At 39.3% G+C, this 21,113-nt stretch overlaps 1 protein-coding gene across 1 annotated transcript in view; it reads left to right on the forward strand.

Moving 5' to 3' along the window:
- DDX4 (DEAD-box helicase 4) overlaps positions 1-13,080 on the forward strand; it is a 55,489-nt gene extending 42,409 nt beyond the window's left edge. The window contains exons 16-22 of the mRNA XM_075543021.1: positions 2,144-2,273; positions 3,516-3,682; positions 5,556-5,701; positions 8,681-8,780; positions 9,560-9,830; positions 11,300-11,410; positions 12,458-13,080. Of these exons, the coding sequence (XP_075399136.1) occupies positions 2,144-2,273; positions 3,516-3,682; positions 5,556-5,701; positions 8,681-8,780; positions 9,560-9,830; positions 11,300-11,410; positions 12,458-12,544 (1,012 nt within the window). The 3' untranslated portion in view covers positions 12,545-13,080. The remainder of the gene's footprint in view (positions 1-2,143; positions 2,274-3,515; positions 3,683-5,555; positions 5,702-8,680; positions 8,781-9,559; positions 9,831-11,299; positions 11,411-12,457) is intronic.
- The last annotated feature ends 8,033 nt before the right edge of the window (positions 13,081-21,113 follow it).

Consider the following 21,113-nt stretch of genomic DNA (forward strand, 5'->3'; position numbering starts at 1 on the left):
TCACACTCCTGCTTCTCAGAGAACTCTACATATGCAGCAGGATGGCACTGTAGGGAATCCTGTTTACAATTACTCATGGGAATCCTACCAGTATCTTCCCCACCTTCTTACCAGACGCGCGCAAGGAAAGATTGGTGGGCGTTAGTTGGTGCAATCAAATTTCACCCAAATGCAAATGATCCCCTGGATTGTACTTTATTTATGCACATAGGACCTGGGACCTTTGGCAAGATGTTTCCAGTAAGTATTGGCCTCATACTCATGCTAATCAGCCAGGCTTTTCCCCAGGCAACTCCAGAAAGTTTTCTTTCTCCTTTCACATGTAACACACAATTACGTCCATCTCTTGCAAGAAATAGTAATTAAGAGAACCGTTAAACAAACAATGTGGTCTGATACATACCTGTACTCAGGTCAGAACTCAGTCTCATCCATACCTCTTTGTTAGCCGATATTGCCGCGAAGATGGGACCACAGCCACAGACACAGGAAATCCAGAATTATTATGTATCACATAAGGAATTATGGTTAAGAGGGCCATATTTATCAAGTGTAAAGTCTTGGTCTTCCAAAATTTTGTTGTCAATATCCAGCATAAAATATTTTCTAACTTCTAAACCTGTTTCCAGCTTACACTTTTCAATCACCACTAATTATCAATGCAGTCTAACTTGCATGTGAGATCAATTATCCTGTCACAGATAGCAGTGCATTTCAAGATAGCTCTTGAAATGTTCTTTTTTGATGAATGCAATACCTTCTTGAATTTATCGGTCCTAGGGTAGTAAACCCTATGACTGTCTTAATTCAGTATGGCCAATACCAGTCCATTTCAGCTAACTAGTGCCTGACATACTGGTCTTTAGGTGCACCATTTCATTATTGACAACTTCCAATTTTTCCTAGATTTATTTTTCATACATTACATGCATCAATTAATGGATATTCACAGCTATTCATCTCATTTTTGAGTTGTACAATTTTGAGTTCAGCAAATGAAACTTCTGAAAGCTTTGCTCCACCCATGTCATTAAGGCCGACATTCCGAGGAGGCAACCCTCAGTTGCCAGTCCTACTTTGAATGCCATCACAGCCGGCTTATCTTCTGACACTTCATCAGACCACATTTCATTGCTGTTCATAAGGGTTTCAGCGACTCGTTCTGTTTTAGTAGCCTGCTTTAATCTGAAAGCTGTTCTGAAATATGTCCACCACCAACACACGCCCCCACCGTCTGACAAACTAACAGACTTGTGCAGATGGAAGCTAGAGGTGGATAGAATTGAATCCATCCCTCTCTGTCAGTTAGACTCCAATAAAACCCATATTGTTTTGTTTCTAGTAAAGTAGATTTTCACGAGGGTAAAGGAGAGCTGAGTACTATTTCAAAGTGTTTGCTTTTCTTCTCTTGAAAGCAGTATAGAAACACACAGATTTTTCTTAGAGCTTCATAGTGAGAAGCTGAAGGGGCTTCTGGGATAAATATCCGGAAAATTTGAATCCCCCTTAAGGCTGGCCCGTGGGGAGTTATCGTCACTTCATCTCCAACAAACAGAAAGCTCAAACACCTCAGGACAGGGTACAACTGCCCCGGTGAGTTTCTGAGACTCATTACAGGAACAGAAAGCCCCTTTTTTTCCCTGAGTAGTGGCTGATGGTTTTGAACTACTGACCTTGTGGTTAGCAGTCCAGTGTAAAACCACTGTGAGACCAGCACTTTTTACCTAGTGCAATCCCTGCTAACTCTTCAGGCAGTTACCCTTAAGCATTTCTGTCTGATGCTGGATTATTTAGTTGTGACAGTTTCTTTTACATGTAAGTTGTGTCAGCTTATTTGTTTGAATTTGGGGAGAAGTTTGCCTTGTGACTTCAGTTCTCTAAGTTGATCGAAGAGGCCTATTGATTTGGACTCTTCCAGATTTTTTCTTGTGTGGTGCAGATCGATGACGTGCAGTCATCTGCTAGTGGATTTCAACATAACTTTTCCACTGCTTTCTGTACAGAACTTAATTTTCTTAAGGATACTCTTCTAAGTATATCCATGTGTGTTTTAAAAATGGATTTTAGTTCTCATCTTACTGTAAACAACTAAGTGCCTGATTTCAAATCACTAGAAAATAATATTTATTTTCTTTGTCAATAGGACTTGCGTAAGAGCTGTTGTTATCTATGGGGGAACCCAGTTGGGACATTCGATTCGACAGATAGTACAAGGCTGCAATGTGTTATGTGCTACACCTGGGAGGCTGATGGATATCATAGGTAAAGAAAAGGTAGGCCCTATAGTGACAACAAAATAGCGGGGGGGGGGGGACTGTTATGGGAAGGGGAAGAATGAGGGAAAGAAAAGTATTCCTACTTATTAGAGCACCGTCTATGTGTTCCAAACAAACTCATCAGGGCAATGCAGAGCCTCTGAATAGGAGATAGTATGCTCCATTTTGTTCTTGGGGTAGGGGGAAACTGAGTCAGATTATTCCATTTTCTCAGCTCTGTTAAGGCATAGAAGAACTAAGGTCCTATTCTGGATGTCTGATTCCAGAGTTTATATTCTGTGTCTTAAGCCCTTCTTGTCCACATCACCCCCATCTCCAGCACTGAGAGACAGGTGCACCACTACACATGTATTCATAAATCCTGATGAATATAATCTTTTCTTAGAAAAATGGTTTCGTGTTATAAGTAATTTTGTCTCTTGTGTTATGATGGGTGTGATGTTAACCAGACTTGTTAATTTTCTATTTTTAAGAAGAGATTGTGGGCTTGTTAATTTAGATATACTAGATTACTACACCTCTAAATTGTACTTCAAGTTTACTTTAAATGAACCTCACTTAATTTTTTAAAGGTTCTTCTCCAAAGGAATTACTGAAAACATGTTCTTTCGATGTAAGACATTTTTCTTAGGATAATCACTAATGGCACCCTTGTTCTCACCTAAGTCTTCCATAATGGCTCCAAAGTCACTTACTTTCTTTTTGCAAATGTGTGCTGTTAATAAGCACAAATGTTTGTGCAAACGTAAGAGATGTTCCCAAGTTGTTCCTGAGTGATTAGAAAATGGAAATTTTATTACTAATGTGAAAGGGTTACATGCACTTCAAACTGAGTGGGAGAAAAAGCAGATGAGTGCTATCGCAAGGTTAGAGCATTGGTGGCCGTTGGACTGTAGTTTGTGTTGGACATCTTGTTTGGAGGGTGCCCAACGATTAGCGCCATGGGACCAGCACATACTGATTGTTTTCACACGCTCTGCTTTTTTGTGATGCATGGGTCTGCCTTTGTAAATGAGCGTTACTGACAGTATTGCCTTTTTTTAAACGTCTTACGACATTAGAGAAAATTGAGAATTGGAAATCAATAGTAATAGCACTACCCAGCCAGAACAGTGCTTATCATATTTTACATTGAATACTAGTTTTCAACCTTATGTATATTTTAATAGATAGAATTGTGAAGAAGGGTTTAATAAATAGCAGACATTTTCTCTAATAACCCTTAAAATTTTTCTGAAGATTGGTCTGCGTCAAGTCAAATACTTAGTTTTGGATGAAGCTGATCGTATGCTGGATATGGGTTTTGGGCCAGAGATGAAGAAATTAATTTCTTGCCCAGGAATGCCACCAAAGGAACAGCGTCAAACCCTTATGTTTAGCGCAACTTTTCCAGAGGAAATTCAAAAGTATGTTTTTATCCTTTTTAAACATAATTTTAATATATACCTAAATGTCTGTATTTCTTTTTAATTTCTGGTTTGCATTATTAACACATTTTTTAAAGTATATGTGTATATAAACATTTTTTTTGCCATGGTGAGTTTCTCTGGGTTTGGGGAAATATTTTTATTTTTGTAGCAAGTACTTAGCTATGATTTAATAAAATGTTTAGTAAATGAATTTTTTTTATTGTAAGCCCCTTCTTCCAACCTAAATTTACAGAGGTTAGGAGAATTGGGTCTTAGGTAGAAAATAAACCACCTGTTGAGAGATAATTGAGAAGTCATACTATATCATGTTGTCTGGTGAATTCATAGAATGATATATCCCTCTGAGGATGATGACTTCTCTACCTGCCTACTGGGCCCTTGGCAAAGGAAGCCCTAAGTGCCTAGACAGGATGTACGGAATATTATACAGTAAAAGTCCTGTTTCCTTTCTTGTACCAGTTCTCTCTCTGTGGGGAGGACTGCTAATCAAGCTTCAGATCCTAGGATGGGAAGTGTGGGTTCCCTAAGTGGGCCAAGGGGTATATAGTGGGGCACTCTTCCTTATATCCCATAGTTCCCAGATCCTGATTCAACGAACATACTGCAGCCTGTGGATGATCTTCATAAAAAGTTACGGCTAAGCTAGCCCTGTCCCTCAGCCAGGTGCTACTGTGTTCTGTCAGGCTGTCAGTCTCAGGGTGGGGGGCGCCCATGATAATGGACCAGCTTGCTTAGGCTAACCGTTAAACTTGCAGACTGTTCTATATGTATAGGATCTGTTTCATTGTAGCTTATGAAAGAAACTCTAAAACCACTTTCACAGTTCTTGAACTACTGTAAGTGTTCATTGCTGGGACTCTAAAAAGTTTAATGGGTTTGCAACTATAATTGTATCTACTGATGGGAGAGCCTGCAAGTCAGACACCGGTCATGCTTGTTTCTGTATTATGTTCCCGACACCAAACACACTCAGTGAATGCTTCCGGGAATGGAAAGGGAGGTCCATGCAAATATTGTATATACTCATGTATAAGCTGAGTTTTTCAGCACATTTTTTTTAATGCTGAAAAGCGCCCCTCAGCTTATATTCAAGTGAGGGTCCCCACTTACTCTGGTGCAGTGCAGGTGTTCTCCGGTCTCTCCCACTCATCTGCGGGTGCCTGCAGCCTCTGTGCGTGGTCCAATGACTGCCGATATCACCACTCACCTTTGCTCCTGCACGCCTGCAGCCTCTGTGTTGTCCGTGCCTACTGGGCAAGAACCTGCCCACTTCTGTGTGCTGGTACCTGGGGCGCACCGGATCCTTGTCAGATGTATGTCGGGTGCGTCTGCGCTTCTGCTCTTCTCCAGGGCTGTGACCAATGACGTAGCCTTTACAGTCTTACCTGTGCCTGGTCACGCCCCCTTGCTCCACCCAAGCGTTGCTGAATACAAGTATCAGTATTTCTCTGGTCTTGGATATGCAGTACGTTTATTTACAGTACTTAGTCTGCTATATTTTATTATTAATTCTTAACCCCTGTCTGGACCCAGTGTTGACTGGGCTTGCATAGAGCAGCCAGTGTTAGGGCTCATAATACGCACGCGGAATTGTGTACGCACTGTGCTACTGCATGTGTGGTGTTAGCACTACCCATGCATATGTGGTAATGCAGAGCATGCAGTAACCCAGTCTTGGGAATGGGCACACACAGCTTGGCACACTTAGCCCATGTGAAACTTACTGTCTAAAAAGAACACTTGGATGATACAATAACCTTATTAGGGCATTGTAATCATTATCCAATTAATTATTGAAAGCACACTAATGGAGGAGGAGAAGTTAAGGAATAATCTTTTGTCTTTAAAGGTTGGCTGCGGAGTTTTTAAAGTCAAATTATTTGTTTGTTGCTGTTGGACAAGTGGGTGGAGCATGTAGAGATGTTCAGCAGACCGTTCTCCAAGTTGGCCAGTATTCAAAACGAGAGAAACTTGTTGAAATTCTACGAAATATAGGTATAGTTATCTTGATTGGATTATTTCTTGTTACGACTCTGATATTTTAAAATGATTTTTTTGTATTTTTAATATTACTGTTTTGTTAACCTTAATCAGTGGCATGAATTGATTGTGAAGCATTTCTTAACATTGTAGGGAGAACAGTAAATTAAAACTGTTTTGAAAACTTCCAGGTATAAAGAAAAAGGTAAAATATAAGTTCAAAGGAGAATGCAAGGAACACTTACATGTCTAGGCTACAATGAATTTATGCTAACTTAATGCTAAAATTAATTTATACATCACTGCAAAAATGTTCACTGTTCACAGGGCAATGATCAAGTCGTGTTTCAGAGAGAACTTCTTTGCATTTCAATGGAAAAGAATTATTTGCATTGCTATCAGTTTCTGACTACTTGTAAAATAAGAAATATAATAAATAGCACAGATAGCCCAAAGGGTGCTTTGGACAGACCTCTTATTTATTTGTCATTTCAAAGTCTTATACTTTCAAAGCCATCACCTTGGCTCCAGCCCATAGCTATTTTCAGCATAGCAGGACAAAGCACTGCATGATCTGGGCCCATCCTCCCAATTTTTCCGCTGCCAGAGACCATTGATCCATTGCCTGGGTCAATCCTCATTGGGGGCCTTTCTTTTTTTTCGCTGCCCTGACACTTTGCCAACCATCGTGCCCTTCTCCAGGGACTGGTCTCTTGACAATATGTCTTAAGTATGTTAGATGAAGTCTTGCCATCGTTGCCTCTAAAGAGAACTCTGATTTTACTTCTTCCAATACAGACCAGTGTGCCCTAGCAGCCCAGGGTGCTTTCAATAGCCGTTTTCAGCACCACAATTCAAATGCATGGAAACTTCTACTGGGGTCTGCCTTACTCAGTGTCCAACTCTGACGTGCCTGTGAAGCAATGAAGAACACCGATGCTTGGGTCATACATACCTTAGTCCTCAAAGTCACATCTTTGTTCTTCAGCGTGCCAGAGAGGTCTTGTGCAGCAGGTTGACCACTGCAGTCTGTCTTTTTATCTCTTGATTGCTGCTTCCATGAGCATTGATTATGGGTCTAAGCAAGAAAAAAATCCTTACCAACTTCAACCTTTTCTCCATTTATCATGTTACCTATTGATCCAGTTATGGAGATTTTTGTCTTCCTTACATTGAGTTATAATCCATACTGAAGGCTACAATCCTTGATCTTCTTCAACAAGTGCTTCAAGTCCTCCACACTTCGAGCAGGCAAGGTTGTGTCATCTGTATATTGCAGGTTTTAGGAACTTTTCTCCTATTTGCTGTCACACTCTTCTGCATATAATGCAGGGTCTTTGCTCGACATAGAGATTGAACAGATATGGTGAGAAGATACAACTCTGACAGACAGCTTGCCTGATTTTACACCAGTGTTCCCTGCTTCTGTTTGCACAACGGCCTCTTGCTCCATGTACATGTTCCAAATAAGCACAATGCAGCTTTCTGGAATTCCCATTCTTTTCAAGGCTGTCTGTAGTTTGCTATGATCCACACAGGCGAATGCAAATGCCTTTGCATACAGCCAAGGAAACATAACCATGTTTCTGGTATTCTCTGCTTTCAGCCAAGATCCATATGACATCAGCAGTGATCGTCCTGTTGCATGTCTTCTTCTGAATCCAGCCTGAACTTCTAGAAGTTCCCTGTCAGTGTACTGCTGCAACCATTGTTGGATCATTTTCAGCAGTATTTTACTCGCATGTGAAATCAGTGATACTGTTCTATAGTTTGAGCATTCTTTTGGGTCACCCTTCTTTGGAATGGGCACAAATATGAATCTCTTCTAGTCAGTTGGCTGGGTTGCTGTCTTCCAAAGTTCCTGGCATAGACGCTTGAGTGCTTCCTGAGCTTGCTAAAACATATCGGTGGGTATCCCATCACCTTCTGGAGCCTTGTTTGTGCCTGATGCATTCAGTGCTGTTTACACTTCTTTCAGCACCATTGGTTTGGCTCATACTTCCTGAAATGGTGGAATGTGGACTAGTTTTTTTTTGGTGCTGTGATTTTTGTATTCTCTACATCTTTTTTTGACACTTCATGCATCATTCAATATTTTGCCTATAGAGTATTTAAAAATTGCATTTGAAATCTTACTATCTCTTATGTCTTATATATAAATAAATATAAATAATAGCCTTTAGCCTCCCAGGGTTGTTAAGGAGTATAAATAAAAGTCTAAATATTTAACTGGAGACAAACTAAAAGGGAAGCCTAGAGTTAACTATTTAAACTATGAAATACTACTTAAGCTAAGACTCTGGGAGGTTAAGGCTATCATTTAGTTTTATTTATATATAAGATACTACTGGCATGGTGGCAGTTTTCAGATGCAATCCTCAATGTCAGCAGTTTGAAATCACTAGCTATTCTGTGGGAGAAAGAGGGAGCTTTCTACTCCTGTCAACAGTTATATCCTTGGAGACTCACAGGAGCAATTCTGCCCTGTCCTATAAGGGTCACAATGAGTCAGCATTAATTTGTTTGCTGTGAGTTTGAGTTTTTGAGTAAGATACTTGCAGATGGTTGGGTTTCTATTGAGGTTATGTAGGGACAAGAAATATTGTCGAGTTGGCAGCCTTGATTGAGCTCCACTATTAAAGAATAATGGATTGGATTGTCCTAGGAGATAGAGAGCAAAGGCATTTATAGAAGGAAGGAGGACCTGATAAAAACTTGAAATAACTTAGAGTTGGTAGGTAGATTCAGTTACCTTTTCCTGAGTTTCTACTTCCTGGTATGGCCAGGGAGAGGAAAATCAAGCAACTTCTGTTAGTCCTTGAACTAAGAAAACGGTCTTTATATTTATTTATTTATTATTCAGGAAATGTTTGACTTATTAAGAACCAGGCCTTGTTCTCAGTGTACTAAGGATACAGGCAAGATTTCCTGCCTGCCCCTTGTTTTTCTAATTCTGTAGTTTGAATTTTACTCATTTGTTTTATTGTTTCATAGGTGATGAAAGAACAATGGTCTTTGTTGAAACTAAGAAAAAAGCAGATTTTATTGCGACGTTTCTTTGTCAAGAAAAAATATCAACTACAAGTATTCATGGGTGAATAGATTCATATGATTTCCTTATGAAGAAGTGACCTACCTCTATTTGGCATTTATTAAGAAGTATCAGTATATTAGACTAATATTACATAATCCTTGAATTAGATCCACATTCTCTCAAATTCAAAACTGTTAGTTATTCTGCATCTTCATTCTTGGTTTTTAAGTACTATGTGGCAAGGGAGAGGGCGTTTAGTGGTTTGCCCTGCTCGACTCCTCCTCATAGAAGGGTCCCTGACTTAAGAACCTCTAGCCCTTAGATGCAAGTCTTTCTCTTCCTGAATCCTGTTTTTCTGATACACTGTTTTTCACTTGGCATGCTTAAAAATGTCGTATCAAAATAACATTTTTGACACTTTAATAGTCAACCTAAATTATTCCTGACCTTGTAGAATTCTGAAATTATTTTTGAAAAGTATTTTTGAGAAAATAATTTTAATAAGTGTTTTAAATTTTTTTCTCAAGACATATTGATATAGAGATTATTACTAGGTGAGAGTTAATGTTTACCTTACTTGAATTTGTATTCTTGCTCTACTTAGCTATTCTCTTACCTCTTTTATAAATGGGAATAATTGTACCAACCTCAAATTATTATGAGGATGCAATAAAATTTTAGCCTGAAAGGAAATAGAATACTATTTGGTGTGTCAGAAATAGACATTAATGAAAAAAAAAGAAATAGACATTAATGATAAATGCCTCTCTTTTTACTATTATTAAAAACTTGTATGGGACACATTAATAATTGTCTTCAATGATTTCTTTTCCTTCAAGGGATCGGGAGCAGAGAGAGAGAGAGCAAGCTCTTGGAGATTTTCGTTGTGGAAAGTGCCCAGTTCTTGTTGCTACATCAGTAGCTGCCAGAGGGCTGGATATAGAAAATGTTCAACATGTTATCAATTTTGATCTTCCCTCTGCCATTGATGAATATGTTCATCGAATTGGACGTACTGGTCGTTGTGGGAATACTGGCAGAGCTGTTTCCTTTTTTGATCCTGAATCAGATAGCCATATAGCACAACCCTTAGTGAAAATACTATCAGATGTAAGTTAAAAATTAAAAAAACTAAACAGCTAGTGTTCTTACTTTATCATTGAAAACAGGCATTTTTGTTGTTACTTTGTTGTTTTTTTCCTTTTGTTGTTTTGCTCTGTATTGTTTTTGTGCTTATTATTATTTCTGTATGTCTATCTAGATAAGGTAGGTAGGATAAACAATCCGGAGGAGAAAGCAATGTGACCAATGATTTAGTGGGGTACATGGGAAATGAGGGGGGATCAACCAACCTGAGGGCAAGGGAACAACAAGTGATCTAAAATCGATGGCAAAGGGTGGGGTATAGGTTGCCTGGTGGGGCTTGATCAAGAGCAATGTAGCTGAGAGGAATTACTAAAACCCAAATGAAGTCTGGATATGATAGTGGGACAAGAGGAAAAGGAAATAAAGAACTGAGAGGCAAAAGGACATCTTTTAAAGAGGTCTAAATACAGGCATGTGCATATGTAAATATAAGGATAGGGAAATAGAGCCATGTACATATATTTATATGTTAAGTATTAAGGTAGCAGATGGACATTTGGCCTCTACTCAAGTACTCCCTCAATGCAATTCCATAATGCTCACCTTCCCAACATGACCACTGAAGACAGAATAGGTGCATAAGCAAATGTGAAGAAAGCTGATGGCGCCCGGCTGTCAAAAGATACAGCATCTGGGGTCTTAAAAGGCTTGAAGATAAAGGAGTGGCCAGCTAGCTGAGAAGCAACAAAGTCCACATGGAAGAAGCCCATTCTCGTGTGATCATGAGGTGACCATGGGATCAGATATCAGGCTTCGAAGACCTGAAACAAAAAAAATCCTATCAGTGTGACTGAGGGGGTGTGTGGAGTGAAGACCCAAAGCCCATCTGTAGACAACTGGACATCCCCTTACAGAAGGGTCATAAGGAAGAGACAAGCCAGTCAGGGTGCAGTATAGCACCGATGAAACATACAACTGTCCACTTGTTCTTTAATGCTTTCTCTCCCCTCACTATCATAAGCCCAGCTAGAACATGTACACTGATACAGATAAGAGCTGGAAACACAGGGAATCCAGGACAGATAAGCCCCTTAGGACCAATAATGAGAGTAGCGATACCAGGAGGAAAAGGGGAAGGAAGGGAGAACTGATTACAATGATCTACATGTAATCCCCTCTCAGGGGGACTGAACAGAAAAGTGGGTGAAGGGAGACATCAGTCAGTATGAGACATAGAAAAATAATTTATAAATTATCCAGTGTTCATTAGGGAGGGAAAAGAGCTGATACCAAGGGCTTAAGTAGAAAAAATGTTTTGAAGATGATGACAACATATGTACAAATGTGCTTGACACAATTTGATGTATGGATTGGATAAGAGGTGGATGAGTCCCCGATAAAATGATTTTTTTAAAAAGAAAATAGACATTTTAGCACATGTATATACACGGCATATCTATGCATGCTAAATATGAAACTACTATTTTTTAAAGGCACAACAGGATGTTCCTGCTTGGTTGGAAGAAATTGCTTTTAGTACATTTGTTCCAGGCTTCAGTGGTAGTACAAGAGGAAACGTCTTTGCATCAGTTGATACCCGCAAGGTAAGCTGAGGGGAGATGTCAGACCTGGGCTTCCAGTTACTTTATATAAATGTAAAGTGACTGTCAAGCAGCTAATTTGATGCCTAGAAGGTAGCTTCTTTAATATTTTTTAAAGTTTATGTCCACATGCATATTTGGTTCTGAAGGTTAATGAATTTGAGATACATGTATTGAACATTCTCCTTTCCCTAATTTGTGTAACATTTAAAATTCTAATTTGGGGATATTCCAAATTTTATGCTGGGAGCCATGATATCTGGAATGCTGATCAAATAACAACGTAGATCATTGTATTAGCTCCCAATAAAATCATTTTGGAAAAAAGAGGAGTCACTGGGCATCTTTTCTGACGCTTCAGTTTTATAGGCAGTGCCGCGTTTGCGCAGGAGGAAGCAGCACAGTCATTAAATACTCGTGCTCATCCTGTGTATCAACGCATTGCCTTAAAATGCTTTTCCTGGCATTGTCTGTACAATTTAGACTTCCAGGTTAATACTGGCTTTCTTAATTTCGTGAGAATTAAATTCTTAATATGCTTTTGAGGAGACATAGTATAGAGAGCATGAGGCCCGGCTATTCAACCTGGACACTAACTTTAAGCTGTCTTATTAATTTAATTTTAATAATTAGCCTCATTATTATAGCAGCAGCATTATAGTAATTATAGGACAATTATGCCATGTTTATATTTTACTGTGTTTTGTTGAAGTTTACAGAGTAAATTCTGTTGAACATTTTCTATACCTAGTGCTCAGTGTCATTGGTTACAGTTTCCACATTGTAGAAGCAGTCTCAGTTACCTTCTGGGGTTGGTGCTTCCATTAATTTAGCTTCTTTGACCTCTACCCCCATTACTTTCTCATCCCTGCTTTAGTTTGCAGTGATGATTTTTTAAAAGGTATAGTATTCACAGGGGGGGATGGCTTGTTTATATTATAAATTGATCCATTATTTAGCTGAAAGATGACTTGGTACAATTTCAGTATAAGATATAAAGGATGGTACTTTAAAGTATTTTAAAATTTAATTTTTCTTTCTTTTTTAAAGAATTTCCAAGGAAAGAGCACTTTGAACACAGCAGGATTTTCTTCTTCACAAACTCCCAATCCAGTAGATGACGAGTCATGGGATTAAATCTAAAACATTCAAGTTTGTGGTACAGTTTTGATGCAGACAAGAAAATAGTTTTGATTTTTGAATTTTTAACAGAAGTGTGAAAGCTGACACTCATATCTCCTGTCCTTCTGTTCTCATTCCCACCTTTGAAAAGAAATTCGTATTGACTAGTTAATGTGAAGTGCTGAAAGTTATAACAGCATTACAGTTGCTGATACAAATGGTGTTGACTGGGAAGATTAAAGCATTCTAAATGTCTTGCTTATTCTTAGTGTATTCTTCAGGAGTTTTAGACAGACTGCATGTCTAAACCCTAAGTCTTACTGTATAGTGTTTATCGATCCTATGAAACAAGCGCAATAGGATATGATGCACCTTTGTTTAGAAATGACTGGGTCTCATTTTCACTTAGCAGAAGCCTTTCAAGCAACACTGTGCCATTGTAATGTGGAAACCTGATTTCCATGAAGCTAACGGCGGAAGACTTGAGCTGTTCAAGGGGATTTTGACTTTAGATCATCAGATATATGACGAAAATGGTTAAATGTTTACAATGTGAGCTCTGTACTGAATAAAATACCTAATGCTTGTATTTATTATGTACAACCTGCCCTTGAAAATAAAGGCTGAAACACACTTTTCCTTGTTTTCTAAAGCACTTTCAGTTTTTCTTTGTACTTACAATCGCTTTCAACTCTTATATTTTGAGATTTTAATTTTGTTGCATTTATGGAAGTGCAGTGAACAAAACACTTCTGTGTAATACACAAGTGTGAAATTCAAAATCACTCTTACAACTTTAACTTATTTTTCAACAAAGCTGTTTACTCTTGTTACAATTAGTTTTTTTTCAATCCATATAAGGTTGTCAAAGGAACACTGTACTGTGCTTTTTAGCTATCTTTATAAATCAGGATCCTACTATGTCTAGAAAGTATGTGGTAATCATTTAATGAAACAAAATATTAATATATAAAACCAGGAAAGAGTAAATATTGGGAGACAAAATGATAATTTTTTAGTGTGTATTAGTGTTCACCTAAAATATCCAAAGCAAAATATCTTGTGTGAATCGTTAAAAAAAACAAAAATAGAATTAAATATTATTCATCCTTTGAATTAGGAATTAGAGTTGATTTTAAAGTCAGGGCAGAAATCACAGAGGAAAACTATCAAAGGATTTTATCACAAAAGGACTAGGTTCTATAAAAAGAGTGAACATCAGACATTGAATAGTACTGTGATCTCAGTGGATTATCTGTTCTTGTATGTGGATATGGGATTCTAGTAGAAAAGTAGTCAACACAAAAAAGAACCAGTGAGGAAAAGATGGGAAACGCTGAATTTGTACTCTGGAGCCTTACTTCTGGGAGAGGATGAATGAAGGAATGAAGGTGCTAATATTGTTATTTGAGGTATTTGTGTTTTAATTTTCTAGTTCATTTTCTTTGCACTTTAAGAGAATCTGTAAACTATCTTATTCACACACACACACACACACCCATTTCTTCCAAGAGCTACTTGGTCAGAGCTAATTCTCATTGCTCTTTGTGTGTGTGTGTGTGTGTGTGATCCAAATGGGTTTTTATTGAGAGAAGAAGGTGATAGAGAAGAGAGAAGAGAAAAAGGGGGGAGGGGGAAAGAAAGGATTGAGAGAGAGACCACAGCAAAAGAGCCTCATTGCTCTTTAAAAAGTGTGTCACTCGCCTTAACTTGTCAAATTAGCAGTAGAGCATATGAATCGAATATAAAAATGAAAATATCACAATTTTATCACCATTATAAACCAATTCTAAATGCCTTCAATTAATTTCCTCATCTGTAGGTATAGATTTAAATTATTTTTAAATTATCAAAGTAAATATATACATATGATTAGGAAGCAAACTTATAGAAACTTATAAACTAGTTCTGTGACGACAAAGGCACCCTTGAACTCCAGCTTTCTCCAACTCAGCATCTGTAAACTGTCCATTTACAGTTCACAGTGACATTTGTGTTCTGTCACATCTACAGGGTGATTATCAGGCTGTTGCATAAATCAATATGATCGGATTACTTTTCTGTTAGTACCTTTTTTTTTTCTTTTCAATTTTAGGACTTCTTTGTGTCTTCTCTCAGAGGAGAATTACAAGTGTAATTGTCAAGTGAAAATTCCTCCAATCTACTCTGTGTGTGTTTGCTTAAAGTTGGAGCTGTAGACTTTTAAGCAATTTGTTCACCCCGGAGCTTCCTTTTTTCCTTATTGGGAGAAGAAACATTGACTTTTACCATTAGATTACCTTTCAAAGTGCAAAGGTAATATTCTCAGGAAATTTGCCATTTTAAAGGATCCTAGAGGTACTGATTTTGTAAATCATGATCTTGATTATTTCAGGAAGCATTGGGAGTGACTCTTTTTGAGCCTGAAAGTGCTTTGATATTGTTTCTACTTTGACACACGGGGCTGCAGTGACTCGGTCGGTGTCTGTTGAGCGGCTGTTGAATTTGGATGACGGTAGCGCTGTATTATGTTTGGTTTGCGAGACCTCCATAACTTCAAATGTACTGAAAATGAGGTACCTACTAAATCTCTGATGATCCTGTAAAACAAAGCAAAACAATACTCTAGGATTTCCAGAGTTGTTAATCTTTAGATAGCCTCATTTTTCTCTGTAAAGAGTGCGTATTAGATTTGAACTGCTGACCCTGATATTAGCAGCCTAGCACACAACCTGCTACTTCAGGGTTCCACAGTGACTCTATCAAAAAGAATCGAGACTAAATGATGAGAATCAACCTCCCTCATAATTCTTCCTGTTGGGGGAATGCCTACTGGGTTTGCACCACCAACCTAGAGATTAGCAGCCTAATATATAACTCACTATGATATGAGGACTCGTATTTTCCAAAGGACTTACTAGGATATTACTGATTTGATTAGGTGCATGCCACAGTGATCAGCAATAGCTCTGTTTCATATTCTCTCACCTTAGTGCTCACTGCACCCTGCCTGGGATTGTGCACTTGGTGCCTCTTTGGTAGAAAATGAGTTCAGGGCGAGAGGAAAGGCAGGCTCGCTCTGGTGCTCTCTCAGAGAAAATTGAACCTCGGCAGACAGGCAGCTGCAGGCACATCAAAGGAAGCTGCATATCCTGGGAAGACACTTGTCCTGGGCTCAAAGAGAGGGCTCCCAAGAGGCGACCCAACCTGGGAGTTGTTCCAACCCCCAGGATGTGGCAGTGCTTACTGCAGAGATGAGAGTCACTGATGGAAGGGCGTTGGAAGTGTGAACCTGTGAGCGAGAATTCCCAGGGGCTGAGGAGGAGCTTGGTTCAGTGGGCTGCCCCCAGGTGAGTGGTGCCATGGGTGGGGTAACTGGCAGTCCTGGGCTGAAACCACTCCCTGCTCAGTCATCCCAATTGTACTACCTAAGCCTTCAGGGCTAAATGAGTTGTGGACCCGCTTTACGTGCCTTTTAGACCTGGAATTTCAAGGGAGTTTAATTTCAAGTTGAAGCCTATTTATAGACCCACCCAAGGAATCCAGAACCATACATGCCGTAGAGACAGGTGATGGTGCTGTGAGGGTTCCCTAACAACAGACGGAAAGGAAGCTAGCGTGTTGGGACACTGCAGGCTGGAATCGAAGCAAACAGGTTTCCTGAGCTTGTGGGTCTTTAAAAAATTTTTATAAACTTAATTCCTTCCCCTTAGCAATTCATTGATTGGTTGCAATAGTTTAGGGGTGATTAGCAAACAAAGTAGGGCATATAGCATTTACTTTTCTAATAGGGATTTTGTGTGAGAATTATTTGTAAATTTGTTGCCTCTAACAGGTGTTTTCCAAATAGAATGTGTGTGTGTGTGTGTGTGTGTTTCCCCAACCACTATTTAAGAAAAACAGCTTCCCCCCTTTTGAATATATGGATTGATTAATAATTCAAAAGTTATATGTATATATAATTTGCTTTTAACAGGGAGGTCAGATGGAATAGGTAACCCATGTGGGAGATTAATTTTACAACTGTCAAGAAAAAACACTAACAAATCCAAAACTTTGCATGCGAAGGGGAAACTAGCAAAGAGTTTCACAGTAAGTAGTTGTAGCCTTAACGTGAGTCTCACTTGTTGCCACACACTTGCCTAGCTTGCTCAAGGCCTCAGTTTACTTATGTATAAAAGGACAGTAATTAGGTATTTCTCCACATTGATCTCTCGAGAAGAAGCCCTAAAACTGCCAGAGTGCAGATGGCTACAATAAAATTTTTTCCAGAGACAAGCTAGTGTCAAACTGCAAGTTGTCATAGCCGAATGCTGGGCACACACAGGTGAATGCCCTTGTCTTTTTCAGGTATTGCATTAACTTTCTTGTCAGTGTGAAACAGATGATTGGTTTTTCTTCTGAAGGTTTTATGTGAATTTTGCACAGCAGATTGGCATACTGCTCAGTGACTCATTACACCAAGTGTTTTCATGCCACTGGTTCTCTGTCATGTGTCCACACGCATGAGTTCTACCCACGTGCCCATTTCCATCCATGCGGTTTCCCGGTCCCTCCTTGACTTCTCATCGTGCCTGTGGTAAGTGCCAGGTGTGTGGTGTCAGAGCTGATCGTGTAAAGGGGCACATTCCTTTCACATGTGTTGTTTATTTTATTGGGCAATCTATTATTTGGCTGAAAAGGGACACATGCACCTCCCCCACCGGGAATGGCTTCAGTGCCAGGTTTAAAAAGTATCTTAGGGTGATAGTGGTGGGGGTTTCTCTAGACTCTCACTAGGAAGTCAGGTCTATTTTTTATGATTTTGAATTTGGTTGTACATTGTCTTACCCGGCTAACGTTCCTCTGTTGTGTCCCTGGTCAGAATATGAGCTATGTCGTAGTAGCCAAGCACCATCTAGTTCTTTCTGGCCTCAAGCTTCGAAAAAGCGGCCATGTGGGCTCTTTGTCCTGTGGGCTCTTGTCAGACTGGAGTTTGGGTCGCTTCGCTTCGCTCCTGAAGGAAAGAGAACAGTAGTTGTGCCCTAGGTGCCCTTGCAAACGCTAAGGACCTCCCTGTCCCTGCTCAACAAACTAGGATGGGAAACGTTATGAAGTAAGTGACACCAAATGACCTACTTTCCCCACAACACTGTTGTGTCTGAGCCTTCAAACTCTGCCTTCCAACCCTGTACATGATGATGGAGTTTAAAAGTTCCACCCTTGCTGCCGTGGAGTCAGCTCTGATCCAGTGACACACCAGAACAGCCCTTATGGGGTTTCCAAGGCTGACAGTCTTCATGAGAACAGATTGCCTCATCTTTCTCCTGCAGAGCCACTGATGTACTTGAACTGCTGATCTTGAGGTTAGCAGCCAAACACGTAACCCACTATGCCACCTAGGCTCCTTCACTTGCTCAAAGATGACCACTATGCTGATCTTTTCTCTCTTCTTAGGCTTGTGATTTAGGTGAAAGTTTACAGAGCAAATTCATTTTCTATTCAACTATTCTGATTTTTATCACTACAAATAAGATCTGCCCATGTTTTAACTTCACGTAAATTCAGTTGTACATGTGCATATGTACACATGCATATGTCTATTTGTGTTCCTGCTGTTATTTCTCTATGTTATATAGCTTGGAGGGTTACTAGGTCATAAGATATTTTTATTTCTATCTTTTGAGAACAAATCATACCGTTTTCCATAGTGGTTGTATAACTTTATAATCTCAACAGCTTTCTCTAAGAGTTCCAGTCTCCCAGACCGTGTCAGCATTCGTTGTTTGTTTTTTTCTTTTAATCGATGCCATTTTTTGTAGGGGTGAAATGGTATCAACATAGTTTTGGTTTACATGGCTCTCTAATGGCTAATGTCAGCAGCCCCGGAGACAGAATGGGTTACGTGTTAAGAGTGTTAAACACAAGGTCAGAGATCTGAAACCAGCCAGTCTGGAAGAAGAGATTCTATTCCCATTAAGATTTACAGCCTCAGAAATCCAAAATAGCAGTTCTTCTGTCTTAGAGGGATAGGTTACTGTGATTTGGAATCAACTCGATGGCAGTGAGTTTGGAGTTCTTAATGGCCACTGGTCACAGATCCCTCTTTACATGTTTGTTAGCTGCAGGAATGTTTGGTGAAGTCTTTGTTCTTGCACTTTGGCCATTTTTTATTGGACTGTCTTTTTCCTAATTACATAAGTTTTTAATATATTTGATATATTACACCCTTGTCAGATATATCACTTAAATTTTTATCCCATTGTGTAGGTTCTCCGACTTCCCTAATTGTTTTTGGTGAACATAAATATGTACTTTTAATAGGTCTCAGTTTTCTAGTTTATTTTCTATTTTCATGCATTTTCAGTGTATTTAATTTATATTTATGGCAAAGGGTTATCTTCCATGAACTTTAGAGCTTTAACATTTAGTTCTTTGATCCATTTTTAATTAATTTCTATGTGTGGTGAGAAGTATGGATCCTGTTTCACTGATTTGCAGGTAGATGTCCTATTCTGCTACCAGTATTTTTTTTCATTTAATAAATCTTTTTATTGGGGTTCATACAACTCTTATCACAATCCATGCATACATCAATTGAGTAAAGCACCCTTATACATTCGTTGCCCTCGTCAGTCTCAAAATTTGCCTTCCACTTGGGTTCCTGGAATCTGCTCATTTTCCTTTTTTTCTCCTCCTCCCTCCCTGCACCCCTCTCCCTCCTCCCCACTCCCCCCTGAACCCTTAATAGTTTATAAATTATTATTTTATCTTACACTGCCTGGCGTCTCCCCTCACCCACCTTCTCATTGCCCACCCCCCAGAGAGGAGGTTATACATAGATCCCCGAGATCGAGATCCGTTATCCCTTTCTACACCCACTTCCCTCCCTCCCGGTGTCGCCACTCTCACCGCTGGTCCTGAGGGGTTCATCCGTCCTAGATTCCCTGTTTTTCCAGATCCCTACTGCACCGCTGTGCGTCCTCTGGTCTAACCAGGTCCGCAAGGTAGAATTGGGATCATGATAATTGGGAGGGGAGGAAGCATTCAAGAACTAGAGGAAGGTTTGAATTTCATTGTTGCTACACTGAACCCTGAGTGACTCATCTCTTCCCCACTAACCCTCTGCAAGGGATGTCCAGCTGTCTACAGGTGGGCATTGAGTCCCCATCACACACTCCCTCCCCCTCATTCACGCTGATGTGATTCTCACCACCACCTTGCCTTTGTTGTTTGAGACCTGGTCTCCTCTGCCCTTCAGGATCACCTATGTTGGTGTGCTGCTTCCATGTGGGCTTTGTTGCTTCTGGGCTAGATGGCTGCTTGTTTACTTTCAAGCCTTTAAGTCCCCAGGCGCTATATCTCTCAATAGCCGGGCACCATCATCTTGCTACCAGTATTTGTGAGAGACTTGGACAGTTGATTCTTGATAAACAAGCGAAAGACCACATTTCCAACTACAGTAGTTGAATCTATCATAAATAAGAGTTATCCCTGAGGGTATCACATTGAATGATTAATAATGAGCATCAGTGAATTTGTTAATTGACTCTTTTAGCGCCACCTTGTATAGTTAAAAAAAATAATTTTATTGGGAGGCTCGTACAATTCACCATCCATCCATCCATCCATCCATCCATCCATCCATCCATCCATCCATCCATCCATTGTATCTAGCACATTTGTACATTTGTTGCCATCGTCATTCTCAAAACATTTGCTTTCTGCTTCAGCCCTTGGTATCAGCTCCTCCTCCTTGTATACTTAAGTTGTCAATTCTTTAATCAAATTTAGGATATTCTGGAGATGTATTCATGATAATCCAAGGATGCTAATGGGCTAAAAATCATCCATCATGTACTCTTGTAAGTTAATTGTTATAAGTTCTGATAATTTAATCTTCATATGTTTGTTTCTCAGCTATATTATACTGGCTTAGCAGTTATTTGGGATGGTAGGAAGTTTGTCTTCAGCAACTGCATTTCTGTGAACAGTTTCAGTTACTCTAGTGCCACGCAATTAATACCATAATTTAGAGGTAACATTTAAAACATATAAAAACAAGTACATTTTATTATATGAAGAAAATATGGGTGATATTATTAACTTTTTACTTGAAGTTATTAAATTTTATGTTGAAAATATACACGGCATACATACACCAGCTCAGTCATTTCCGTATAATTCAATGAGATTGATTACATTTTTCAAGTTGTGTATTCATTCTCACTTTTCCAAACAGAGACTCACTGATGTTAATGATTTAAACTAAACAGTAACAAAGATGACTTAAAGTGTTCTCATCTGCATGTAGAATACCACAGGGAAATGCATTATTTCCATTAAAAAAAAGAAACAAAGCACCCCGGTGGTACAACGGGTTCAAATTCACTCCCCAGAGGGGGTGGGGGGAAAAAGCCCTGGCAGCCTTCTCTAGGACCACTGCGTACCCTAGTGCTGCTCTTTGGAGTTGGGTGGACATCAGTTTGATGGTACAGAACCGCTAGTGAAAACACTCAGTTTGACTTCAGGTCAGCCACCTAATAATTATGTAATCTTGGACAAGTCATTAAGATTTTTACAATTTGAAATTAAATTCACATACAATAAAAAGCCCAAATCTTAA

Source organism: Tenrec ecaudatus, chromosome 2 (genome assembly GCF_050624435.1).
Source record: "Tenrec ecaudatus isolate mTenEca1 chromosome 2, mTenEca1.hap1, whole genome shotgun sequence".
NCBI lineage: Eukaryota > Metazoa > Chordata > Mammalia > Afrosoricida > Tenrecidae > Tenrec > Tenrec ecaudatus.